The sequence below is a fragment of the Panthera leo genome, chromosome B4 (assembly GCF_018350215.1).
Source record: "Panthera leo isolate Ple1 chromosome B4, P.leo_Ple1_pat1.1, whole genome shotgun sequence".
Taxonomy (NCBI): Eukaryota; Metazoa; Chordata; class Mammalia; order Carnivora; family Felidae; genus Panthera; species Panthera leo.
Genome location: NC_056685.1, coordinates 95,694,761 through 95,719,984, shown reverse-complemented (window position 1 = coordinate 95,719,984; position 25,224 = coordinate 95,694,761). Strand labels below are relative to the sequence as shown.

General features: G+C 37.4%; 1 protein-coding gene across 2 annotated transcripts in view; it reads right to left on the bottom strand.

Moving 5' to 3' along the window:
- RAB21 (RAB21, member RAS oncogene family) overlaps window positions 1-24,793 on the bottom strand; it is a 41,141-nt gene extending 16,348 nt beyond the window's left edge. The window contains exons 1-6 of one of the 2 annotated variants that reach the window (XM_042947183.1): window positions 24,372-24,793; window positions 12,595-12,654; window positions 11,724-11,831; window positions 7,940-8,003; window positions 1,213-1,267; window positions 660-748 (exon numbers count right to left, since the gene is read on the bottom strand). In XM_042947183.1, the coding sequence (XP_042803117.1) occupies window positions 660-748; window positions 1,213-1,267; window positions 7,940-8,003; window positions 11,724-11,831; window positions 12,595-12,654; window positions 24,372-24,521 (526 nt within the window). In that variant the 5' untranslated portion in view covers window positions 24,522-24,793. The remainder of the gene's footprint in view (window positions 1-659; window positions 749-1,212; window positions 1,268-7,939; window positions 8,004-11,723; window positions 11,832-12,594; window positions 12,655-24,371) is intronic. The other variant, XM_042947182.1, reaches the window with a different exon arrangement.
- Window positions 24,794-25,224: the final 431 nt, after the last annotated feature.

Genomic DNA, 25,224 nt, shown 5'->3' with positions numbered 1-25,224 from the left:
TGAGGAAGGGGCAGAGAGAGAGGGAGCACTAGCAGCACAGAGCCTGATGTGAGGTTTTAACTCATGAACCGTGAGATCATGAACTGAGCCGAAACCAAGAGTCAGATGCTTAAACAATTGAACCACCCAGGCACCCATACTCAATGTGAGGCTTCAACTCACAACCTTGAGGTCAAAAGTCACATGCTCTACCAACTGAGCTAGCCAGACACCCCTTAATAATATCATCAAATATCCAGTGAGTATTCATATAGTCCCTATTGTTTAACAAATGTCCTTTTTCACTACTTTGTCGAATCAGGATCCAAATAAGGTCCATCCAGTGCAACAGGTTGTTATATCTCTTAAATCTGTTTTAATCTGTATACTCTCCTCTATTTTTATTTTTGACAGTTATGTATTTATTTTAATGTGTATTTAGCACATATCATATCTGCTGATTTCATATCCATTAACTAGTGCTTGAAATAGAGGTAAATAGGTATTTAAGCTTTAAATAATGAGTTTAAGAAAAAAATATTAAGTAAATAATAGTGCTGTCAGATGTGATAAATCATCAGTGTGGTCATTAATTGAGACTGTAAAACATCACTTAAAAAATATTACCAATATTTTTAAAAGAGCTATTTCTAAAATATACAAAGTCTGAATACACCTACTTTTACAAAGATCAAGAAAGAGTTCCTCAATTCCTTTGTTCTGTTTGGCTGAAGTATGATAATGTTTTGCTCCAACAGATTCTGCATACCTTAAAAAAAAAGAGTAACGTCAGTGATTGATGCAAAAAATTTTTTCATGTTTTTGTCATGTTTTAAGTAGCAATTTTAGTGACTTATTACTAATTAACCCACATTTAGTGAAATTAAGATGCACTGAACCAAATTTTAATTAAGAACATGAGAATAACAACACTTGAAATGTTTAAGTTAATTTGGAACCCAAATACAAGTTTTTGTGATTCACTATTTGCTGATAGTTTTCTTTCGCATCACTCTTTATATTTTTTACTGAAATCAAAAAGAGAAGTGAGAATGGAGTAACTTTAAATGTCAAAAGTCCAGAAATTACCAATGTAAATATGCTTCACTGATTCCAATAGCTCATTTTAGATTAAGAGGTTTCAGTATTACATAAATGGTAAAATACACTGTGCAAAGAAAAGGACTTCTACCAGGGAGTGACGGGAGGGAGGGAGAAAGGGTGATCACTTACGATTCTGCTTCTTGAATGGAAACATGTCTCTCCTTTTCCAAGTCTATTTTATTACCTAGTTTGAAAAAGTAAAGATGCCAATTCTTAATATTGATTCATTTTTATAACAGAACTAAGTCAATTCTAAATACACAATTGCCATTTTAATCACCTGGAAAAATAATACAAATTCCCATCAAACTTCTACATGTCCTGAAACTATAAAGTTAAACCCTATAATATAAGGGCAGATCATGACTGTCAAGGTAAATGCCTCAACCTCCTTCAAATGGCTCAATGCAAATCCCTCCTGAAGCAGAGAAAATAACTTTTCCAAAGAGATGGGCACTATTCTTTGATTTAGGAGATAAGTGAGACAACATACACTTGGAAACCTATGATTCTTAGCCAAGTGTAAATGGTCCCCAGTCAACATAGAGACAGTCAATAATTAAGCAAGGCTATCTTACTATTCATGAAAGATATTAGGCTAACCTAAGGGTATTTGGTATTATGGCTCTTTAAGCATTTCACCACCACTGGAGAGGAAACTGCACTGTTTATTTAACATGAGAGAGCTTAATATATGCATATCATGCGAATTTAAAATTACTGAAAATAAGTTTAACTCTTCTTAAACAATGGGATGAAACCGAAATTATGCTAAAAAAGCCACCAGAATAAAAGTGAAGAAACTGCAAAATGCAGATTCCCTATTTAAATACAGAATAGAGGTTAAGGTGAGTTGGCTGGACAGACAACACTAAAGGAAGGATACTTCAAACAAATATCTTCTATTTTGACTTATAGAGGAAAAAAAGAAACTTTTGTAAATAAGGTCATCTTTTCTTGGGACATTAGAGAATCTAGGTGATTTCAGATAAAGCACGATAAGCACCCAATGAAAGATGCTTACAACTGAGAAGTAGAAGCCCGGAGGTTCTGTACATGGAGGACCTCAAATAAACTGAGCACCCAATTGTGGGCAGCTGCAAGTCACTATTTTACAACATAGCCAAAGCAGGAGAGGGAAACAGATTATACTAAAGCTCAGTGATTATCAACAAATTCTATAATGAACTGTTCCTTCTTTGGGGATTGTTTACCTTAGCAAGAAAACCATATTAATTCTGATTTTCTACATTCTACTTGTCAATAAAAATTTAAATTTGCTAAATATTACAGCCAATATAGCGGACAGTCACCAGAAGTTGTTTTATGCTATGAAGAAAGCAAAAAGCACCACCTAGTGGTCTGTGGTTCCAACAGAGGCACAAGACTGCCACGAGTCTCCGATCAAGAAGACTTTTGTCCCAATTACCTAAAACCCTATGAGCTGTTTTTCTCAATCTTTAATGCCTCTGTTTTCAAATTCCACCAGGATTATCAACATCTGTTCTTAAAAAATGAGGATACAGAAAGTAGAAAATTTGAGTACTGCCTCAAATGAATATTTGGGGGAAATTATTCAGACACTGCTATGATCTAATATTATCTAATAACATTTTAAACTTACCTAACTTTAATAAATCTGGTTATCATTAAAATAGCTATCTTAATAACCTAATTATTTTTTTAAACAAAAAATTTTTGTTTACTACTAGTTCTTTGAACAATCGGTATTCATAGGGAGTGACAGCACAGATTAAGTCAAAAAAAAAACACATTGTGGTGACTGACATCCTTCCAAAACTCAAAATTTTTTTAGTGCCTACAGTTCTTTTAAAAGCAAGACATCTAGGGGAGCCTGGGTGGCTCAAATGGTTGAGCATCCAACTTTGGCTCAGGTCATGATCTCACAGTTCATGAGTTCGAGCCCTGCATTAGGCTCTGTGCTGACAGCTCAGAGCCTGGAGCCTGCTTCAAATTCTGTCTCCCTCTCTCTCTGCCCCTCCCCTGCTCATGCTCTGTCTCTCTCTTAAAAATAAAAACATTAAAAAAAAGCAAGACATCTAAAGGATTAAGGCTTTGAGGTTTCGTATCTGTTTCAATATTACTATACAGCTATGTAGGGAACTTTCTAATAGACTTGAAACACCTGAAGAAAGATTACCAACAAGTAAAGTACAGTACTATAAAGATAAGGGGGAAAAATTGGCTGAAGCTATTGAAGAGGAAGGTGAAAAGCCACCCTGCTAAGAAGCAAAAACTTTTATTTTTTATAAAAACACATTTGAATTAAGATCATGGAAAGGATATACCCATTGCTAAGGGCAGATGGCCTAATAGCAATAAAGAGCTAGAAACCTGTTTTGCTGAGACCCAATGGTATGTGTCCTAATCAATCAAAGGAAGCCTTCAAAGGCTTTAACCCTGATAAAACTTGTTTTCCTGTCCTGGGTCACTTCATAACTATATAATTTGGGGAACATTACTAACCTCTTAGTATCACTTTGTACAAATGTAGCTAACAAACTTAGCACAGTTGATGTGAAAATACAATACATGTAAAAGGCCTAGTATGTAGTATATACTCAGTAATTAGCAGTTATTAATATCCGCCATATTCATCACAGTGAATGATCAAATGGAAAATTAACAGTGTTAGGAGAAAATTAAAGCCCATGATAGGCAACACACTTTTTACCACCACCCCACTAGCTTCATCTAGCTTATTTAGTTAATCCAACACTCTGGGAAATCTTCCTTTAACATCCCCACCCCACCCCCCAAATTTAGTTAGGTTTGCTTTTGTGCTACCACAGCACTCTGTACTTCCCCTTTCATAGCATTTATTGTAATATATAGTAATAGCTTGTTTTTCTCTCTCTTCCTACACATAAGCTCTGGGAAGACAAGGACCATATCTATTTTGTTCACTTATTCTTTTTTTTTATTTTTATTTTTTAAATTATTTTCTCATGTTTATTTTTGAGAGAGAGAGACAGACAGCACACGAGCGGGGGAGGGGCAGAGAGAGGGAGACACAGAATCCAAAGAAGGGTCCAGGCTCTGAGCTGTCAGTCCAGAGTCCAACACGGGGCTCGAACTCACAAACCATGAGATCTTGACCTAAGCTCAAATCAGACACTTAACCAACTGAGTCACCCAGGCACCTTTGTTCACTTATTCTTGATGTAGCAGACAGACCTAAGTTAAAATCCCAGGTCTACCTCTAACTGGCTATGTACTTTGGAAGTATCAAGCTCTTAGCCCACTTCTCATGTGTGAAATGGAAATGGCAATGATACCTTCTTGTAGTATTGCCAGAAGACTTACTGAAATCATAAATGTGTAGTTCTTAGAACAGTACTTAGAACTTAATAAATGGTAACTATTATTAAAAGTAACTATTTAATAAACATACAAATGTTAAGGACAGACTAGAAGCAAAATACTATCAAGCAAAGCAACCACAGCTAAGAATGCTAATCACTGAACTAACTAAAATTGAGAGGAAAAAGTCTTTGCTAGCCAAATATGGGGTTCTCCATTACTGGTTAACACATTGTAAGTGGTTTAGATAAGGACTATTTAATTTACATGAGAAAGCCAGGAGATGATATCATCAAACATAAAGATTCAGAAACATGATGAGTTGAAGTTCCTACACTTAAGTTTAAATAACTTAATTATACAACAAGATGGGAAAAGCTTGACAGAAGAGCGATACTTATAAAACAGTGATTCAGATTTTTGTTAACTATAATCTATGTAAAAGAAACACTGAATTGACATGGATGCTAATGCTAAAAAGTGTACGCAATCTTGGCCATTGTTGGTAGAATGATAACGGGAGAATTTTAAAGAGAGCTATGTAAGTATACACTGGCTCAACAATGTCTAGATTCTAGTGTTCAAGTGTAGAAAACACACTTATATACTGAAACAAACCTAGGAAAAAGGACTCAGGATGATGAGAATGCCTAGAAGTTAGACCAAATGAAAAACAAATGAAGACCTAGAGAAGTGAAGTGAAGACCTTCACTTCAGGTAAACCGTCCAAATATTTGAAGGACTGTGTTATGTAAAGGAAAAGGAACAAACATTTGTCAAATGCCTTCTCTATGCCAAGTGTTTATTATTCTTCACCACAATCCTGGGAAGTAGTGTTATTATTTTGAATTTAGTAATAAAACAGAAGAGAGAATAAACACTGAACTGCTATAAAAAATAGAATGAAAATCAATAGGGGATAAAAGAATGTAAATGGCTACCAATAACAAAAGGATAAATTGTGGAATATTCATAAAGCACCAGAGAGCAAAGAATAAAATGAACTACAACTATATACAAGAACAGAGGGGAATCATGCAAACATAATGTAAAGCCAAAAAAACAAAAAACCAGATACAAGAGTTCATACTATACGATTCCATTTATATAAAATTCAAATCAAAACTAGTCCATGCAGTAAAAAGTCAAGACAGTAAGTATCTGGAGGTGGGCGTTGGTGACGGAAAGGCAGCTGGGTTAGGATGAAAAAGAAACAGGTAAGCCCTCTAAGTTACTGTTTAAACAGATACATTGTGAAATTCTCCTTTTGTGGTAAGTGGGCTCTCAAAATTCTTTCATCACTGAATTACAACAAAATTCCATGTCACATTTGCCAACAGAAAAGGAGTGAGAGGTTTTTATACTTCATACCAATAATTATTAAACACTGTATGATATTAAATGAGGATTATCTGATTCTACGAGGGGCAGTAAGCTACCAGATTTATTCCTAAACCTTCTTATAGTATGAACATGAACAATACACAGTTCAAATTATTCATAAGCTTTATTTATCCAGCTATTTTTTTAAATGTTTTTATTTATTTTTGAGAGACAGAGCGCAAGCAGGGGAGGGGCAGTGAGACAAGGAGACAGAATCTGAAGCAGGCTCCAGGCTCTGAGCTATCAGCACAGAGCCCAACAAGGGGCTCACAACTCACGAATCACGAGATCATGACCTGAGCTGAAGTTGGATGCTTAATCGACTGAGCCACCCAGGCGCCCCCTATCCAGTTATGTTTTAAAAAATGTTACTTTAGGGGTGCCTGGGTGGCTCGGTCAGTTAAGCATCCACTCTTGATTTTGGCTCAGGTCATGACCCCAGGGATCAAGCCCTGTGTCGGGTTCTGTGCTGACAGTGTGGAGCCTGCTTGGGATTCTTTCTCTCTCTCTGCCCCTCCTGCTCATGTTCACACACTCTCTTTCTCAAAATAAATAAATAAAATTTAAAAAAGTAAAAAGTAAAAAAACAATACTTGTAACCTTGGTCAAATAACAAACTGGAGGCTTCTTTGACTTTATATGTTAGTCATTTTTTTCCCTCTTCTGAGAGATAACCAGAATCTCAAATAATCAAATCTTCAGTCATTCACCTACTGTGGCCACTTCCACTCCCAGTAAGTCCCAGTTACTAGACAAAGCCAGGCCAAACTCAGTAATGACTAGCTGCAGCTTTGGCCCAAACTCCCATGTAGTCTACTACTCCAGGGTTCTGTTCTGAAATACTCCTGCCATCTAGCCTGCCATCTAGCCTACCATCTAGCATCTAGACTTAAAAAACAGGCCAGATCATCTCTGTGTCCTCTTCCCCCAGACTTGCACCCTGAACTGGAACTGTAAAGTTTACCGATTTAATGGTGACACAATGTAAGAAATGTAAATTCTAGTTAAAAAAAATATTCTTAAAAAAGCCAAATACACCCACATCAATCATTCCATTCTAAGTCCTCCACTAAACCCACCCTGGTTTTTCCGAGGCCATTTTTACCCTACCAGTCATGCAGAAAGAAAGAAAGCACTATGAAGTTATTCATCACAAGAATTAATAACAAAGCACAGGAGTCAGAATGATTTCAATTTGTACTCCATCTCTGATAGCTGCTTGATAATGGGCACATTATTAAATATCTCCAGGGATCAGCTTCCTCTATAAATCCCTCATAAGGTTATGAGGATTACATGAGATAATATCTACTAAGAACACAGGATAGTGTCTGGTATACTTTCCTGCTCAATAATTAGTTACTAGATCATAGAAATAATAAACTAAAGAAAAAGGGAACCAAAGAGAAATTCCAGAAGTCCAAGGATGAGTTCTACAGTTCCTTTATTTTTCCCATTAAGAATATTCCTCTGGGGCGCCTGGGTGGCTCAGTCGGTTAAGCGTCCGACTTCCGCTCAGGTCACGATCTCGCGGTCGGCGAGTTCGAGCCCCGCGTCAGGCTCTGGGCTGATGGCTCAGAGCCTGGAGCCTGCTTCCGATTCTGTGTCTCCCTCTCTCTCTGCCCCTCCCCCGTTCATGCTCTGTCTCTCTCTGTCTCAAAAATAAATAAACGTTAAAAAAAAATTTTTTTATAAAAAAAAAAAAAGAATATTCCTCTACACTAGTATCATAATCTACTCATATCCTTGGAGTCAAATTTGTCCTTAACTCAAAAATGTGCATAGTTAAATGTATAAAACAAGAATGCTTGCTGAATTCATTAGCTTTAATTTTATTTGAAATTAGATCCTAAACTCTTTTTTTCTAAAAAAAAAATCTTACAGTGAAAAACTAAAGATCAAACTGAAGCAAGGCTGGCAGTTGAAGCCTTACATGATTAGTTTCCCACCTGTTCCCCAAGGCCTTCCCTGAAGTTTGAATCTTCTGAAAGATCACTTCCAAATCCTAAATTATTCTAAAATATTTGAATATTAAAATGTCATTCTTCTTTTCTCACATAACTTTAAAAATGAGAATTACTTATTTGCTATTCTCTAATAAAACATCAGAAAATAGAGGACATATTTTTTAAAAAGTGATGATGCTTACCAACTATACATAAACAGATTTCATTTCCCAACATTTTCCGTAATTCTTTGACCCAGTTTTTTACCTGTGTATACAAAAGAGTAAATATTAAAACAATTCCTGTTACAATGACCACCATTACAATATCCCAAGCCCCACCCTGTCAAAGTACCAAGAATTTGCCTAACAGCCCATATATTTAGGTGTTACTAGAAATGATTAATGTAGGATCATTTTTTGACAGATTATATTGCAAACTGCACACAAATATCCAATGGAACAATTTCTCTCTATATCTACATATAGTATAGACAGAGACACCTCTAATTATAAATTTTCATAAATCTTGCACAGATCCAAACAAAGCTAGTTACCCGAGCAAAAGCATGTCAACTCCAGCCTCTGATAATAACAGATGCTTGTAGAGTCACTTTGAACTTAAAAATATCAGGCTTAAAATTAAGTCCTTATTGGTTGGGGTGCCTGGGTAGCTCAGTCAGTTAAGTGTCCGACTCTTGATTTCGGCTCAGGTCATGATCTCACAGTTCCTGAGTTTGAGCCCCACGTCAGGCTCTGCATTGGCAGCATGGAGCCTGCTTGGGATTCTTTCTCTCTCTCCCTCTCTCTCTGCCCCTTCCCTGCTCATGTGTGCGTGCTCTCTCAAAATAAATAAATAAACATCTAAAAATTTGTTTAAAAAGTCTTTATTGGTTCCAAATAGAGGGCACAGAGCTTCTGTATCACACACTTAAAAGGGGGAAAATGTATATGGACACCAAAAAGAGCGGCAAAATAAATTTTCATCCTTTAGTGTATGACAGTATTTTTCAACTTCAACAATACTGGTATTTTGGCTCAGATTAATTCTTTGTTGTGAGGGACTATCTTGCGCAGTGTATGATATTTAGCAGTATTCCTGGCCTCCTACCCACTAGATATCATTCAATACTATCCTCCAGCTGTGACAACCAAAGATGTCTCCAGTCACTGTCACCTCCTGATAGAAAACCACGGGTGTACAAAGACTCCAGTAATAAATTCTTCACTATGGATGAAGTACAGCAGTAGGCACAGTTGAGAGTAAATTCAAATTAAGTAAATTAATCTTTTGAACTCATGATTTTAAATATATTGATTACAATAAAATAGGATAAAGAACAAACTTGAATACCTCTTTTCATTTTTTATAATGCAATTTAATTTGTATGTAATCAAATCACACAGAACTTATACACTTTCCTAAAAAAAATTCACACACTTCTTTATATTATAAAAATTACATTAAATACGTGGTAAGTAAGCACTTATTGTGCATCTGGTCCTACAAATGTGGTACAAATGTAACAGCTCCATACTCCTGCTCTCTGCAAGAATGCAGAGGAACTATCTTTAATAAACCCCAAACCTTTACAAAAGCAAAGGTAATCAATATTATCACCTTATCTTTCTCTTAGCACTGAACCATAGTTTTCTCAGTACAGCCACATCTTTTTGTTTCAATCACATTTGTATAAAATTTTCAGAGAAGCAATGAACTTCCATCCACAATTGATTTCACATAAGAAAAATTTAACAATATACAATGTACATCCTCATCATTTCAAAGGAACCATGCCAGAATCCAATTATGTATTACTCTACTCCCTCTACAGATATTACCACAATCTACTATATCTAACCAATTTTTTAAAAAAATTGTTACTCATCTGCAATTAGATCCCCTTCTGCAGGCATCCTATTCATTACCCCTATACATTCTGTGGTGAGTTAGAGATGGTCACAAATTCTTTATCTTCTTATCAAGAGACAGATTCTATTTCCCCTCTCTGTAAAGCAGGGCTAGACTTTTAACTTGCTTTGACCAAGAGAATGTGGCAGAAGTAATGCTATGCCAGCTTCGGACTTAAGAGGGCCTGGCAGCTACTCTTGGTATCCAGTTGTTATATAAGCAGCTTAGGCTAAAATATGGAATAATGAGAGAGCATGTGGAGAGAACACTGGAGGATAAGAAAACAGATGGAGTGGGGCGCCTGGGTGGCTCGGTCGGTTAAGCGTCCGACTTCGGCTCAGGTCATGATCTCACGGTCCGTGGGTTCGAGCCCCGCGTCGGGCTCTGTGCTGACAGCTCAGAGCCTGGAGCCTGTTTCAGATTCTGTGTCTCCCTCTCTCTGTGACCCCCCCCCCCCCCCCCCGTTCATGCTCTGTCTCTCTCTGTCTCAAAAATAAATAAACGTTAAAAAAAAAAAATTTTTTTAAATAAAAAAGAAAAAAAAAAAAGAAAATGGAGTGAGAGGCCGTATGGGGGAGAACAGGCCTTCCTGGATGGTTTTTACCCAGCCAAACTCCAAGTTCAATGCAGCTGCACGAGTGCCACCACATGACCTGCCCAGTCAACCCACAAAATCATGAGATTAATAAATCATTGTTTTAAGCCACCAGGTTTTGGGGGTTTTGTTATACAGCAAGAGATAACTGGTCACTTTTCAACTTAAAAGACTCAACCTTCTCTTAATAAAACACTCAAACCATTTCTATTTATGCCAAAAGGTAGGAAGGGATAACAGATAACAGCCCCAAAATAAAATTTTCAAGTATCATTAAATCTACGAATTACTTATCATTTCATTTTTCTACTCCTTGAATTAAATTTTTCCACATGTAATAATCCAAAGACTAACTTGTATAGTTGCTTCATCTGTTAACTACTGGGAAACAAATGGAAAACACACACACACACACACACACACACACACACACCTGAATCTATAACAGCAAGTAATTTCAACAGGAACAAACCTGAAACTTAAGGAAAGAAAACGTTCTGCCTTGGAAATTGCCCCTTTTAGTTCATACCCTTGAACATTTATTCTAAGAGGGGCTCTCAGAGAAAGGTTCAAATAAGCAATTAGTCACCATCCTGACTGTGATGAAAATTCAGAGGTAAGTTTAATGGTAACTTATTTTTGGTTCCAAACAACTTTAAAAATTCTACTTTTGTGGTGTATGTTTAAAAGAGGGGTAAAAAAAAAAAAAGAAAAAGAAAAAGAAAAAACTTTAAAATAAATACTACCTAGACTGTCCTTTAAAACTTATACCTTCCAGGACACTTACTGAGAAGAAAGAGCTTAATTCGATTTAGTTCTTATCATCTTTCTTTTTTTTTTTTAATGTTTTATTTTTATTTTTGAGAGAGATATACAGAGTACAAAAAAAAATTTTTTTAAAGGTGATTTAATGTTTACTTATTTTTGAGAGTGAGACAGAGCATGAGTGGGGTAGGGACAGACAGCGAGATGAAGACACAGAATCTGAAACAGGCTCCACGCTCTGAGCTGTCAGCACAGAACCTGATGCAGGGCTTGAACTCAGGAACAGCAAGATCATGACCTGAGCCAGTCGGACACTTAACCGACTGAGCCACCCAAGTGCCCCTCTTCTTTTTTTGTCTTTACAATTAGAGAGCCCATGCAACCATACCAAGTATTCACATGCCTACTATATATGGAATCAAGAAATATACGTAATTTTTCTTTAACAGGGAGAAAAAAAGCCCTTCAATTTTTCTGGTTTTATTTCAAATTATTTCCCTTTCCTAATATCTGAGAAAGCATGTAATAAACTATTAATATCTCTGTTAATCAATTAAATACTGCATTAACAAATACTAGTGGTAATCATTTATGTACAAACTATATTTTACTTTTAAAACCAAGATTAACCACATTAGTAAACAAAGGCATGTGAATGGAGACTTGAAAAATCAGTGTTGTTCTTCAAATCATCTACCTATAAGTAAATAGAATACCTTCTGAAAGGAATCTTCATCTGTTATATCATAAACTAAAATAGCTCCATTTGAATCTCTGTAGTAAATTGGACCCAATGCATGGAATCTCTCTTGACCTGCTGTATCCTAAATAAAGCAACAAATACTTATTAGATCAGAAGAAAAAAATAAATCTGCTATTGCAACTATAGTTAACTTTTAATTAACTGGAAAGTGGCGAAGTTACAGATAATCTCAAAGCACTGTTTAAAGAAAAAAGAACAGGTTACAAAAATTCTTTAGAAGTTATAACCAATAATGTTTTACCATTATACAAAGGTTACTTCTTCCCTCCCAACCCTCTTACTCCTCATCAATCTTCCCACACCCACTAAAAAAAAAAAAAAAAAAAAAAAAAAAAACAGTTCAATTGCCAGAGGATCAGAATGTCCAAGATGGCATTGTAAGCCAGAAACAGGCCTTGCCCTAAATTTAGGTTTCCCACAAAGGGAGAAAACAAGAAAGAGAGTATACACCAGGACCACTGGCCAAAAGGTAGTCTGACGCATTACCCTACTCTCTACTAGGCACTCCCTTGGAAAGCTGGAACATGAAAACACAGAGGGAAAATAGGACAGTCAGGCTGTTCACCCACCCTGTTCTTTCTCTGATATGGAATCCCTGAGTTTACTCTTCCCCCAACTCAAAGGTTATGATAAGCAGTATTCGTGTATACAACTGTATAATTCTTAGCCTGATTTCATAAAAAAAAAAAGTTTATTAAAAAAAAGTTTCAGCTAAACTTCACTTAAAAAAAGAAATTCAAATTCCTATTCTTTCAGCCAATTAGTTATTAAATTATCAAGAATAGCAGAAGACTTCACAAACTCAATTGAAAAGGTTAACTTACCCATATAGCAAGGTTTACTCTTTTCCCACCAATATTTAACTTCTTTGTCAAGAATGATGCCTAAGAAAAGAGATATACATTAAACAATATTTCATATGTTTCTTACCCTAAAAACTATAGATGGAAGAATAATCTCAATATGAAACAAGTTATCTGAGAGAAAAAGTAATCACTGATTTTTTATTAATGACTAAACATTACTTTCACTGAAGACAAAACATTAGTTATATCCTAATATAAAAAATAGTTTTTTGTTTTATGGACACAAGTTATGAAAAATAAGAAGAAAAAATGGTAATTAAACATTTTCCTAGATCTTCCCCATAAAAATTTCTCTTAGAGCATTGCATTTAATGTCACCTTATGCAATCACTGTAGAAAGAACTAAGAGATTTCTAAGTGAGATAAAACATATATTTACTGGCAGTTTACTTAACTGTATGAATACCAATATTACTTGAAATATTCCCGCAATTATTTTATAATTCAATTATTTAATTCATATCTAATAATTATCTTAAGTACTAATGTCACAGAAATGAAAGGAAATGGTTCCAGCCTTCAAGGAGCTTACAGTCTATATACAGCAGAAATAAACATGTAAAGAAAAGTAGTATCATGTGACAATTGTTAAAATGGGAGGGTCTTGCCAAGTACACTCTAAAGACAGTACTGAGAAAGAAAATGTAAAGCCTGCCTGGATGAGAGAAGGCTTCAGAGAGAAGGTGATGGTCTCCCCTTTAGGAGTAGTATGGGTTTTCCCTGACAGATGGGTAAAGCCACCAAAGCCTGAAAAATATAACTCCCTCCCCATGGAGAATTCCAAGGTAGTACGGTCAATGCCAGAGATGAGACTACAGAAAAAGACAAAGGCTGAATGAATTTAAAAAAAAAAAAAAAAAAAAGTGCTAGGGTTCCATGTCTAGATGTAGAGACTTTACTTTGTGGGTCTTAATAACACCTGTTCAAGACTCTAGACGTCTTTTTTTTTTAACGTATACTACAGTCAGATGTAATTGGGATATGCAGCATATTGCTCTGCATTCCCTCTGTACATTCATAATACACACTGGCACACTAAGATTCTGCCAAAAAAAAAAAAAAAAACTAACTGCATCTATACGAGCATTTCCCAAACTCATTTGACCTATTTTCCCCTAGAGAAATGCCTAATTCATCCTAAGGAATACGTGTTAAGAATAATATTGTTGATGATGGAGAATCATTGAAGGGATTTTAAGCACTGGGGCAGTATAAGATCTATATTTTAAGAGAATGACTCTGTGATAGGAGAGGAGGTTGGACTGGAAAGGACAGGACTGGACCTGGAAACAGGAGACTATTACAGAGTTGGGAGAGAAAAACAAAAACCAAGTCCACAAAGATAGAAAAGAGAAAACAGAATCTAGAGTGATTGAAGAGGAAATATAATCAGAACCCAGAGTCAGGTGACATTTAAAAAAAGGAACAGAGAACCAAGTCCAAAGTTATGCAGAGACAGTCACATTTAGGTGTATCTATATAAAAGAAAGTACAGAGAAATAAGGTAAAACAGGTAAAAAGCTAAGATGGTGAATTATTACTGAAGGAGGAACCTAGATTTCAGGAAGTGCTTTCTGCTGTATGTACACCAAGGAAATTTAGAACTAAGAAAAAGCCAATGAATTTAGTGATTAACAAAGGAATACACAGATAGATACAAATGGCAGAGTGGAGATCAAATCCAGGAATGCCTTCCTTCAAAACCTTAACTACACTAAAGATATTTTATTAAATGAAACAAAGATTACATAGAATGGGGCATATATAAAATAAATGGCAAAATAACAAAAGAAATAACTTGGAAAATGAGAAGACCAAATACATATTTCCACAATGAATTTAAATAAAGGACCTCTCCCACTCATTAGAGCATAGGGGCTAAGAATATGAACTCTGAATCAGAACTGTGGATTTGAATCTTACCTTGCAACTTATTAGTTGTGTGACCTACTTGACATCAACCATTTTCATGGGTTCAACATCAATGCTATATGAAGAAACTCAAAATCTGAATCCCACCCAAATATTTAATATATAGGTCAACTTAAATGCCTCTCTTGTCTCAAATATATTTAAAATTAAACTGACCTTCCTTACAAAATTGGCTTTCCATTCCAACTTCAGTATTTTGATCACATTCTCAAGTCACTGACGTTTAGACTCTTAGAAATATTCTAAGTATTCTTCCTCCTCTGACATTCCATATTCCAAAAAACAAAAACAAAACTACCAAGACTTGTCTTCATATTTCTTCTGGAGTTCTCTGACAACCAATCTCATACTACTGTAACAACTTTGGTCTCACCTCACACTCTAGTCAACATGCCAAATTATCTTCCTAAAGTCTCCATGATTAAAAAAAATCTTACCATAACTCATTCAAGTATTCTAGTAAGATATCATTTTTAACAGGTTTGCTTGAACTATATCCCTGCTGGCAGCTAATATCAAAATAACTTTTTTGTCATGAGTTTTGTGAGGATTTCTCAATAGACAGGAATCAATTAGAGCTGATAAAGCTCCATCCTTTCCCTTTTTACCATTTCCTTGGAAACTTACCACCACCTTCCCATGGTGAGTTTAAGGGACAGTGTTGAGTCTCTCCTAAGGAACCCTGGATATACAATTTTATGGAAAGCTGCTCATCAATATTGATTATAAAAGAAAAAAGGAATAGCCTAAGTGTCCCTCAGTATGCAACTTTTAAAAGGTACACAGACAGCCCATCCATACAGTGAAACTCTACACTTTTATTTCTACTACTATTGCTAATACTAGCTAACAATTACCAAATGCTTACTTTCCACCAAGAACTGTGCTGAGTACTTTTTATAAGATCATTCATAAGCTTTTCCTTTATAAAAGTTAGGGAACCATAATCTACAACTAAAAATCTCAAAGTGTTATTTTTGTATCCAAGGGCCTCCACAATTGTCCATGTCCATAGCTTCTAGTATTTTTCCACTTACTTTCCAGCTTATATGGTTTATATACATTCCTCCAATTCTGCTTGCCCATAAAATTCCCCTCTAATTTGGATGTACTTTTTTCTCTATTTGAATCCCATCTATCCAAGTCCAGTTCATGACCCAAACTCTTCTTCCTTGAATTTTTAAGCTTTCTCATACCACCCATACAACCCACAATGAGTTTCTCTATCCTGAAGAATTACAGGGAACCTAATCTTTAATATATACTATATACTGCCTTGCTTATATTGTAAATTACCTTTTCATGGGTAGAAATATGTCAACTAGATTACACATTTTTATTTAACATGCTCATGAGGCTTACAATGAAATGGTCAGTATTCTAAGAGCTTTTCAATATTAACTCATTCAATGTCATAGTACGCTGAGTTAGATATAATTATCCAAATATTACAGATGTCGGAACTTAAGACACAGGAAGGGTATCTTGCCCAAGGTCACATAGGAAGTGACAGAGTGGGATTTGAAATCCAGGTAGGCTGGCTCCAGACACGACTCATAACCACTACGCTAGCATATCTTCCACACTGAGATCTGAGATAATACTTCTCTTATGGAAAAGGCAGAAGCCAGGGCTGACACACAAATACAACAGACATACAAATACTGTTATTACAGATAAACATATCTACAATGTACCTGGATAAATCGATGAAGGTAAAACTCAATTTATGAAGAGATGTGCTTCTAAAAGTTTCCTTGTAAATGTAATTATTTTATTTTGTATTTTTTAACTTTTTTTAAACATTTTTATTTATTTTTGAGAGACAGAGAGAGACGGAGCACCAGCAGGGGAGGGGCAGAGACAGAGGAGGAGACACAGAATCTGAAGCAGGCTCCAGGCTCTGAGCTGTCAGCACAGAGCCTGATGCGGGGCTCAAACCCACGAACCGTGAGATCATGACCTGAGCCAAAGTCACTGCTTAACTGACTGAGCCACCCAGGTGCCCCAAATCTAATTACTTTAACTCAAATATCTACTATATTATCCAAGGATCCTCACTAAATCTTTTTTTTCCTCCTTCATAATGAACTACTTAAATCCCACTATATGGAAAATTCCTCGTGTAATATAAATTGTCCCATCCCATTTTATATATATTCTAAGTTTGTAATATGGTACAGACATTTTCTTAAAGAACAAATATCATCTGTTTTAAAAGCAAATACAATTAGATTGGAAAATAAAGGTGAAAGATTTTACATAATATCAAGATGGAATAGCAAAAAATTAAAAGGCTGACATTTGTCTTATCTTTTTTAACCACCTCTATGAGGCATACTTAATTTGGGCAGACCACTCAGATGCCACTTGTAGTTATACTTAATCTAGGGCAGCGGTTCTTAATTCTGTTACATGAATGTGTAAGGGAGAAATGATCACGGGACTTCTTTGAGAATCTGATGAGAGCTATGAACTGATTTACTCCCAAGAAAACCGCTCACATACACATACCAAAAAACAATTTCACACACTTAACCCAAGGGATTTCTAAATCCCTGGCAACATCTCAGTGAAGAATCCCCAGTCTAGAAAGGGGAAGGGAAAGTGGCATTACAGTATCAATTCAAAAGGTTCTAGAAATATAGGAAGAAAATAAATAGTACATATATACTGTGTGCCAAACACTAAGCTGGGCTTTCTCATTTACTCTTTGTAACAACCGTGGGAAGTAGCTATTTTACAGCCATTTTACAGTTGTGAACCCGAGATTTAAAGAAATACAGTGACTCACTCAAGGTCAGACAACTCATTTGGGTACTGCAGTGGGTAGAAGCCTGTCTGACTCCACAGTACTTTTTCCATTGCACAAAGCTGTTTATTCTAGAACATACACATTCCTAACCTGGCACTCCTCCACGTGGGACACTAAGTGTTCCTGGATGCCAACTCAACTCACAAAAATATTCCCAGGGTAGGCACAAAGTAATGAGGATCAGAGTAATGGTAGATGTCCCACCTTATTCCTCCAAACCCTGAGTTACGGCACCACTACTTATAATTCCAATGACCTCATCTTCCAAACTTTAGGGGTATTAAATCAACAATTTCATTACCTGAGGCACACATCCATCATTTGCACCTGATACTTATTTACCAGACATCTTATCCAAAAGCATAGTGGATATTTTTTTTTTTAATCTCTATTAAAAAAAAAAAAAAGAATTATAGGGGCGCCTGGGTGGCTCAGTCGGTTAAGTGTCCGACTTCAGCCCGGGTCACGATCTCGCGGTCCGTGAGTTCGAGCCCCCGCGTCGGGCTCTGGGCTGATGGCTCAGAGCCTGGAGCCTGATTCCGATTCTGTGTCTCCCTCTCTCTGCCCTTCCCCTGTTCATGCTCTGTCTCTCTCTGTCTCAAAAATAAATAAACGTTAAAAAAAAATAAAAAAAAAGAATTATAGAAAATAATAAGAAAAATTGTATCTGTCTTTTCATAACTTAATCATTTTTTTGTATTTGTTGTTGTTATTAGCCAGATCACTTGCTGTGCTTCCTAATCGCTGGCAAAGTAATATACCTAAAGCAGCAAAGTAACTGAATTGTAGGCAAATACTTTCCTGTCTTTATTATCTTTTAAGTTCAACATACCTTCATTAGTAAGTGTGTCTGTGTGTGTGCGTGTGTGTGCGTGTGTGTGTGTGTGTATAAAACGAAACACTGACATTATTTTTGTTACAGTCACTAACACTGTTTCAGACTTAAGTGTTTAAAGTATCTATTACTTAATATGTAAGTACTAAAGGCATAAAAAGATTCAGGCAGATAATTTATAAAATAGTCCTCTGTAGCAAGGCAATAAAAATTAGCTATCAGAACACTAAGCTGCATTGCTACAATGGCAATCATTATCACAACATACAAATGTAACAAATTAACATGTTATGTCTTAAATTTATACAATGTTGTATGTCAAATGTATTTCAATTAAATAAAAGAAAGAAAACTAAGCTGGCTGCTTGAATACTTCATTTCTTGTCCTTAATTTCCATAAATACAAGAATCATAATCAGTTTACAGTCCAAGTGACTACTTTGAAAATAAGAGTCAAAAAGTTACTTCTCAGGAGTGGCTCAAAACACAAAACAGAAAATGGCAATCAGACATTATATATTAGGAACTTAAAACCAAAATTCAGAAAAACTATTTTAAGAAAAGAAAATCACCCACCCTCCATAACCTACATGTATCTAGTAAAATGCCAAGAGGGGGTGACATGAAGATTTCAACTATTGTTATTTTATAAAGATAACGTAGGGCGCTTGGGTGGCTCAGCCCATTAAGCATCTGACTCTGGATTTCAGCCCAGGTCAAGATCTCACTCTCATGAGATCAAGCCCCCCATCAGCCGTTGAGCATAGAGCCTGATTAAGATTCTCTCTCTCTTCCCCCCGCCCCCACCCCCGTCCCTCTCCAAAAGATAATGTAAATGAATTAACTGTTCAACACTGGTGTGGCTTCCAGAACTACTTGGAAGATGTTTCAGACATTCAAAACATTAATCTTACAAGTAAGCAAACCAAGATTCCTAGACTAGAGACTATGACGCCAAGTGTAAAATCAACTGCTAGAATCTGAATGCCAAGTTTTGCTCAGGAGGTTAAGGTGCATGGGGGATAAAAGTAGTAGACTTCAAGTTTAAGAAAACACGTACACCATTACCATTTGTGGGACCTCAGAAATTGAATACAAAGCTTAGTTTCTTCATTTGCCAAACTATCAGGATACTATCTGCCTAGCCAACCTTACAGCACTGCTTTGCTCATCAAGTGACAGCCACCTACCCGACTACACAAGGCAGACAGGCGGAATTCGAGTTAGGATTCTAAAACGGAAAATGACTGATCGTTCAGATTATAAAAATGTTACTTTTTATATAAGGGACTGGTGGAAAGTGCCAGAAAACACTCTAAGTGCACGATCTGAAAACACCTTCAAATAAGGGGGGGAAAGGGCATACAACGAAAGAAAAGGAAGTGATCACCAAAGAGAAAAGGTAGTTACAATCAAAATGGCACAAACATTTAAGAATAAAATCAAGAAAGCTAAACAATGGTCAAAGTACCTTATTCTTTATATTCCCCAGCTATTACAATGTTTGATATTTAACATGTATGAAATAATCATTGACTTTAATTGCTTAGGTTAATCATGTAAGAGAGCTTGGGGACTCATTATATAAGATCAAGTTTCCTGAGCTAGGTAAAAGATTTTGAGTTCTTAGAGAGCTCACCTACAAGATTATGTCTTAATTATTAGTAACCTAGGAGGAGCTCTGCAAAAAAGGGAGCAGTGCTAAAACACTAAAGCATGGCCAATGTCACAATTTTCTAGAAAGAAGTTAATTTCCAGAAAAGCCAATCCCAGCCAAAACTCTAGAATGAATAAGCAAATATATATGTATATGTATAGTAATAATAAATGTATATAAAAAATAACATATATATGTGTACATATATGATTATATTAAGTATAAAATTATAAACAATTTTAAAAGACAATGTAGTGATCTTTCAGAGACAGCATGGGTTCTCAAAATAATTCATGCCAATTGTTCAGTAAGCACTGGCTGGCTTGTTCAGTAAGCACTGACTCTTGATGTTGGGACTGTAAGTTCAAGCCCCATACTGGGTGTAGTGATTACCTAAAAATAAAATCTTAAAAAAAAAAAAAAACTAAACTAAAAAAAAAAACCCTATAAGTGAGATTCTCCCATATTATAGATCAAGAGCCAGCTTACAAACGTTAGAATAACCTGCCAAGTTCGTAAAGGCTTATGAAGTAGGAGCCAAAATATGAAACCAAGTCTAACTTCAAAATCCTGTCCCTTTTAACCACATCATATGGCTTCCTAATGCAGAAACACAGTGTATCTTGTCTTCTGCAAGCATTTGACAAAGCATCTCATGATATCCCCTGTGGGCAAGACTGATGTAGCTAGGGCAAAAAGCTAGATTTATAATGCTGGAAGAACATTTTCATTAAAGGCTTTGTACCCACTAGTTAATAGCCCATAACAGTAAATCTCAGGCTGTTTTCTGTTTCCATTATCATTAATATGTACAACACTCCACCAGTAACTGTTTCTCACTCAAAGAGAAAGACTACGGCTCAAGCATAGTCTGAAAAAGCCCCACCCTAAGACTGCACAACTAAAGAAAAATACATCTCTGGTCACACATCACTGGACTATAATGAGACCTGCCGCAGAGCTTTGTCTCTCTTTCCCTCTGTCTCCCCTTTTCAAAGTCTTTATTAATGACCTGATGAAAACAATGAAGACATTCTTAGCAAATCTTCAGGTGACAAAGCTAAAATGAGTAGTTAACCCAGACAGTAGGGAACATAACCTTTTTCTTTGCATGCCCAGAACCCAACCAAGTATCTGACCCACAGGAGCTCAACGTTTCTTGAACTTAAAATCAAACTTTAGAAGGACATTAACAGGCTTTAACCACTGGAGTAAATTTATCAAAGCCTATTTTAATGGTTCAAATACCTTAGGGACCCCCCCCCCAAAAAAAAGCTATAAAAGAAAAAAGATTTTGAGGGATGTAATGCCTTTTTGGGGAGGGGGATTAAGATTAAGACAGCAAGCCCAATATTAATAAATGTAGCAGCTGTCCACAAGCACATAGAATCTTTTCTATTTCAGTGTTGGAAAAGGATTCTCAATAGGGAAGGTGATAGCCTGTACTTTACTAAATTCAAAGCACACTTGGAATCATTTCTACAGCTCAAAGAATTACATTTTAAGGAAAGAGGACAATGATTAAATAGTGAAATGGTTTAGAAAGATGTCATAAGAGATTCCTTTAAAGGAACCAGAGCTGTTTACCCAAAAGATAAGACCAAGGGATATGACAGCTGTCCTCAACTATCAGAAGGGATATCTTATGTGATCAAGATTCAGAGGACAGAACTGGAAACTACAAGGAAAACAGATTTTGGCTTTATACACAGAAAAATTTATTGAAAATTAAAACTGTCCAAAAATGAAATGGGCCATCTTAGGACATAGTAAGTTTCCCACTTTCTGTACCAGTTCACCTCACCTCCAAGATGGTCAGACAAGAGTGAACAATCACTTGACTGAAATATTAAACAAAAGACTGAAACAGTGAACCATAAACTACCTTAGGTTTCCTTGGTCTCATAACTGTTTGAACATGATTGTAAGATAGTGTACCTTGCAAAACACAAAGTATGTCAAAAGATAGGTAGTAGGTAGTTCTGTTGAGAAAAAAAGAGGGACTCTTCCTCTGTTGTCTTCTGATGTTCTGATGCATGATTTCCTCTCCATTTAGAAATTAAAATTATACATGGTTGTTATTTAATAGGTCACAATTCTCTAAAAAAATTAAAATGAGAGGAACTGATATGTAAGAGAAAGAGATTAAATACTGCTTCCATACATTGGTATGCAACAAAATCCTCAATTCTACAATATAATCCAGACACTGTTTATGATAAGAGTTATATAAATACTAAAATCAGGACTGCTATGTTTTTGATACTGAAAATCTACCATAAACTTCATCCTTTCCAGTATAGTTGAAGTGGTCTCTAATATTTAAAAACCTTTAGGCTGCTTTTAGCTTCAAGGATGTTTTTGAAATGCATAATGAAGGTGTGATTTTTGGGTTGAAGGACTAAATTATCTTAAAGAGGGAGGCTCAATTATAATGATTTCCTCTTTTATGTAAGATTTGTAGCACAAAGATAACCACTAAAGGGGTGATTTACCAATATCCGGAGGCAGTGTGACTTACTTGCTCAAAATCCGAAGTCAGACCTGGGTTCAAATTTCAGCTTGGGTACCGTGCGTGACTTATGGCAAAATGACAGCCAGCAAATTATTCAACTTAACCAAGCCTGTTTCTTTGCCTGCAAAATGGGGCTAATAAAACTATCTACCACCTCAAAGGCTATAATAAGAATTAAATGACAGAAGAAAAGTACAGTACTCGGTACAGTAAAAATTCACTAAATGTTAACTATTGTTATTACTTTACCTAAATGAATTCCTAAGTTCCAAATAATCATAGGTATTTATCCTACAAATTCCCTTGATTTCACTAGCAACACTCAACAATAACAACTACTAAAATTGTGTAAGTGCTCTCGTACAAGGATGCAAAGAAAAAAAAAAAGGAGTTTCCTGACATTCACTTTTTCAGATATTGTGCTTTACGTAAGAGGAGTAAAAACAGGAGTAAAAATAGAACATGGAATCATCAGAGCATCCTTGTGAATTCTAGACTCAGTAGTTTAATAATAGCATCAAATATCAAATGTCACAACAATTAGGAGATTGTGTGTTCTATTAAATAGTGTCAATGTTCTTACACACTACACAATCACTAATGAAAGTCTATTGTGCAATTTGGGCCAGTAGTAAAGATGGAGAGCTTACAACAGACCAAGTCCTAAGTGATTTTACGTATACTTGTCTTGACAACCTTATGAGCTAGGTATTATTATTATGGCCATTTTAACAGACGAAGAAACTTCGGCTCAAACAGGTTAATTAACATGCCCAAGAACATACTAAATAGATAACAGATCACAGATAAATAGATGGAGGTGGAATATGAACCTGGACAATCAGGCTCAAAAGTACGCTCGATTTATGGGGCGCCTGGGTGGCTCAGTCAGTTAAGCATCTGACTTCAGCTGAGGCAGGAACTCACCGCTTGTGAGTTCCAGCCCCGCCTCAGGCTCTGTGCCGACAGCTCAGAGCCTGGAACTTGTTTGCGATTCTGTGTTTCCCTCTCTCTTCCCCCTCACACTCTGTCTCTTTCTTTCAAAAATAAATAAACATAAGGGGGAAAAAAAAGTACACTCGATTTTACTACCTGTAACTAAATGGAGAAAGTTAGATTAGTTGGATATTTTTTTCTAACACGTGCAAACTGATTTCTTTGGAAGAGGGAGGAGGCTACAACTGCCTCAAAGGGCTGGCTTCACTCCCAATCTATGATTACATTTTAACACTTTTCCTACCAACCTTAAGGTAACTGCAGAAGAAAGCCGGCCCTATGCTACAAGCAAAGAAAGTAAGTAGCAGCAGCAACGAAGCTGTTAGTTTGGGGACCAACTGTTGGCTAGTATTCACATGACGTTTCCCAGTGCATGTGGGTCGACCGACATCACAGTATGACTGCCCCTTAAGTCAGACCCATGCAGGCAGCAAGGAAACTGCGTAACCCACGCCCGCAAGCGGTCATTTCAAAAACCCTCCAAAGATGACTCTTTCGCCAATCAGCAGGTTACTCGAAGCCAGGACAAAATGGAACTTGCGTAAACACTTAGTCATCAGTAAGCGCTGAAGTTACAAAGCACCTAGGTTCGCAAAATAAAATCCGCAGCTAAGTTCCTAATTCTGAAAGAAAGAAAAAGGGCAGACAGTCAGTGACTGTAGGGTGAAGGCACCTAGGGCACAAGCGGAAGTGAATCAAAGGGGAAAACTAGCCAAGCGATGGGGACTCCACAATATGCGCAGCCACACGGGGACTTTTCAGGGCCCTTCCACTCCCTTCCCAACAGCCTGTCCTTAACGTCTACAGGATGCCCCGACCCCGCGTGTCCCTAGGACGCATTCAGAAAAGCATTCCGAAACGAAGACGACGGTGACAGGCCTGAGATCTGTAAGCCCAGATCCAGGGGACCATGGCAGCAAAATCCTCACAGCCCCGGAGGGGTAGGGGCCCCAAGGCTCCACCTTCCGCTCCCTGGGGCCCGCACCTGCAGAGTGGTGATGTGCTTGTCGTTGAACTTGTTCTCGCAGTAGCGCAGCACCAGCGACGTCTTCCCCACGCAGCCTTCGCCCAGCAGCACCACCTTGAATGAGTAGGCTCTGCCCGCCGCCGCCCCTCCGCTGCCGGCCGCAGCCATCCCGTTTCCCCGCCGCCCGAGCCCTAGAGCTGCGCCGAGCTCCCCGCAGCCGCCGCAGCGCCTTCACAGCCGCGGCCGGCGCAGGCCCCTCCGCACCGACCCGTCAACCCGGGGCGCCGTCTCCACTCTCGCCTCCGGGCGAAGCCTGGAAGGGCCGCGGGAAGTCCGAGAATGAAGGGCCCCCCAGCCACCACGTCAGGCACCCGAGGAAAGGCGAAGAGCACTCCCTCACCGCCTCCCTCTAATGGCGTCTCCTTCCTCCTACGTCACACTTCGGGTCACGTGACCGTGGCGGCCGCGGGCGGCCCCTGGGACTCGGCCCAGGAAAACGTGCCTGGACGTGGGTGGGGTTTCTGGAGCCTCTTCCCGGGGTGGAATTGGCTGTGACTGGCTCCGCGCAGTCTCCGGTTGAGTTAGGTTGTCTGCGGGTCACCACCACTCCGCAGTTGGTGGAAGTCTGCGGGATTAAGGGATAGATGACTTGAAGGAAGCCCAGCTCTGCTGGAATGTGGAAAGGCAGAACGTTATCGTTCGTGCCCAGGGAATGTTCACCAGGCTGATGACCCCTCACACCGGGGTCGCTGTAAGCCAAATCTACCAAGGTGCCCTTCAATCTCTTGACACTCTTGGTGGGATTCCAAATCATAGCTGTTGAACTTCTTTCAGTTCCGCAGACCGTCAGGGCTCCTCATTTTTCAGGTCT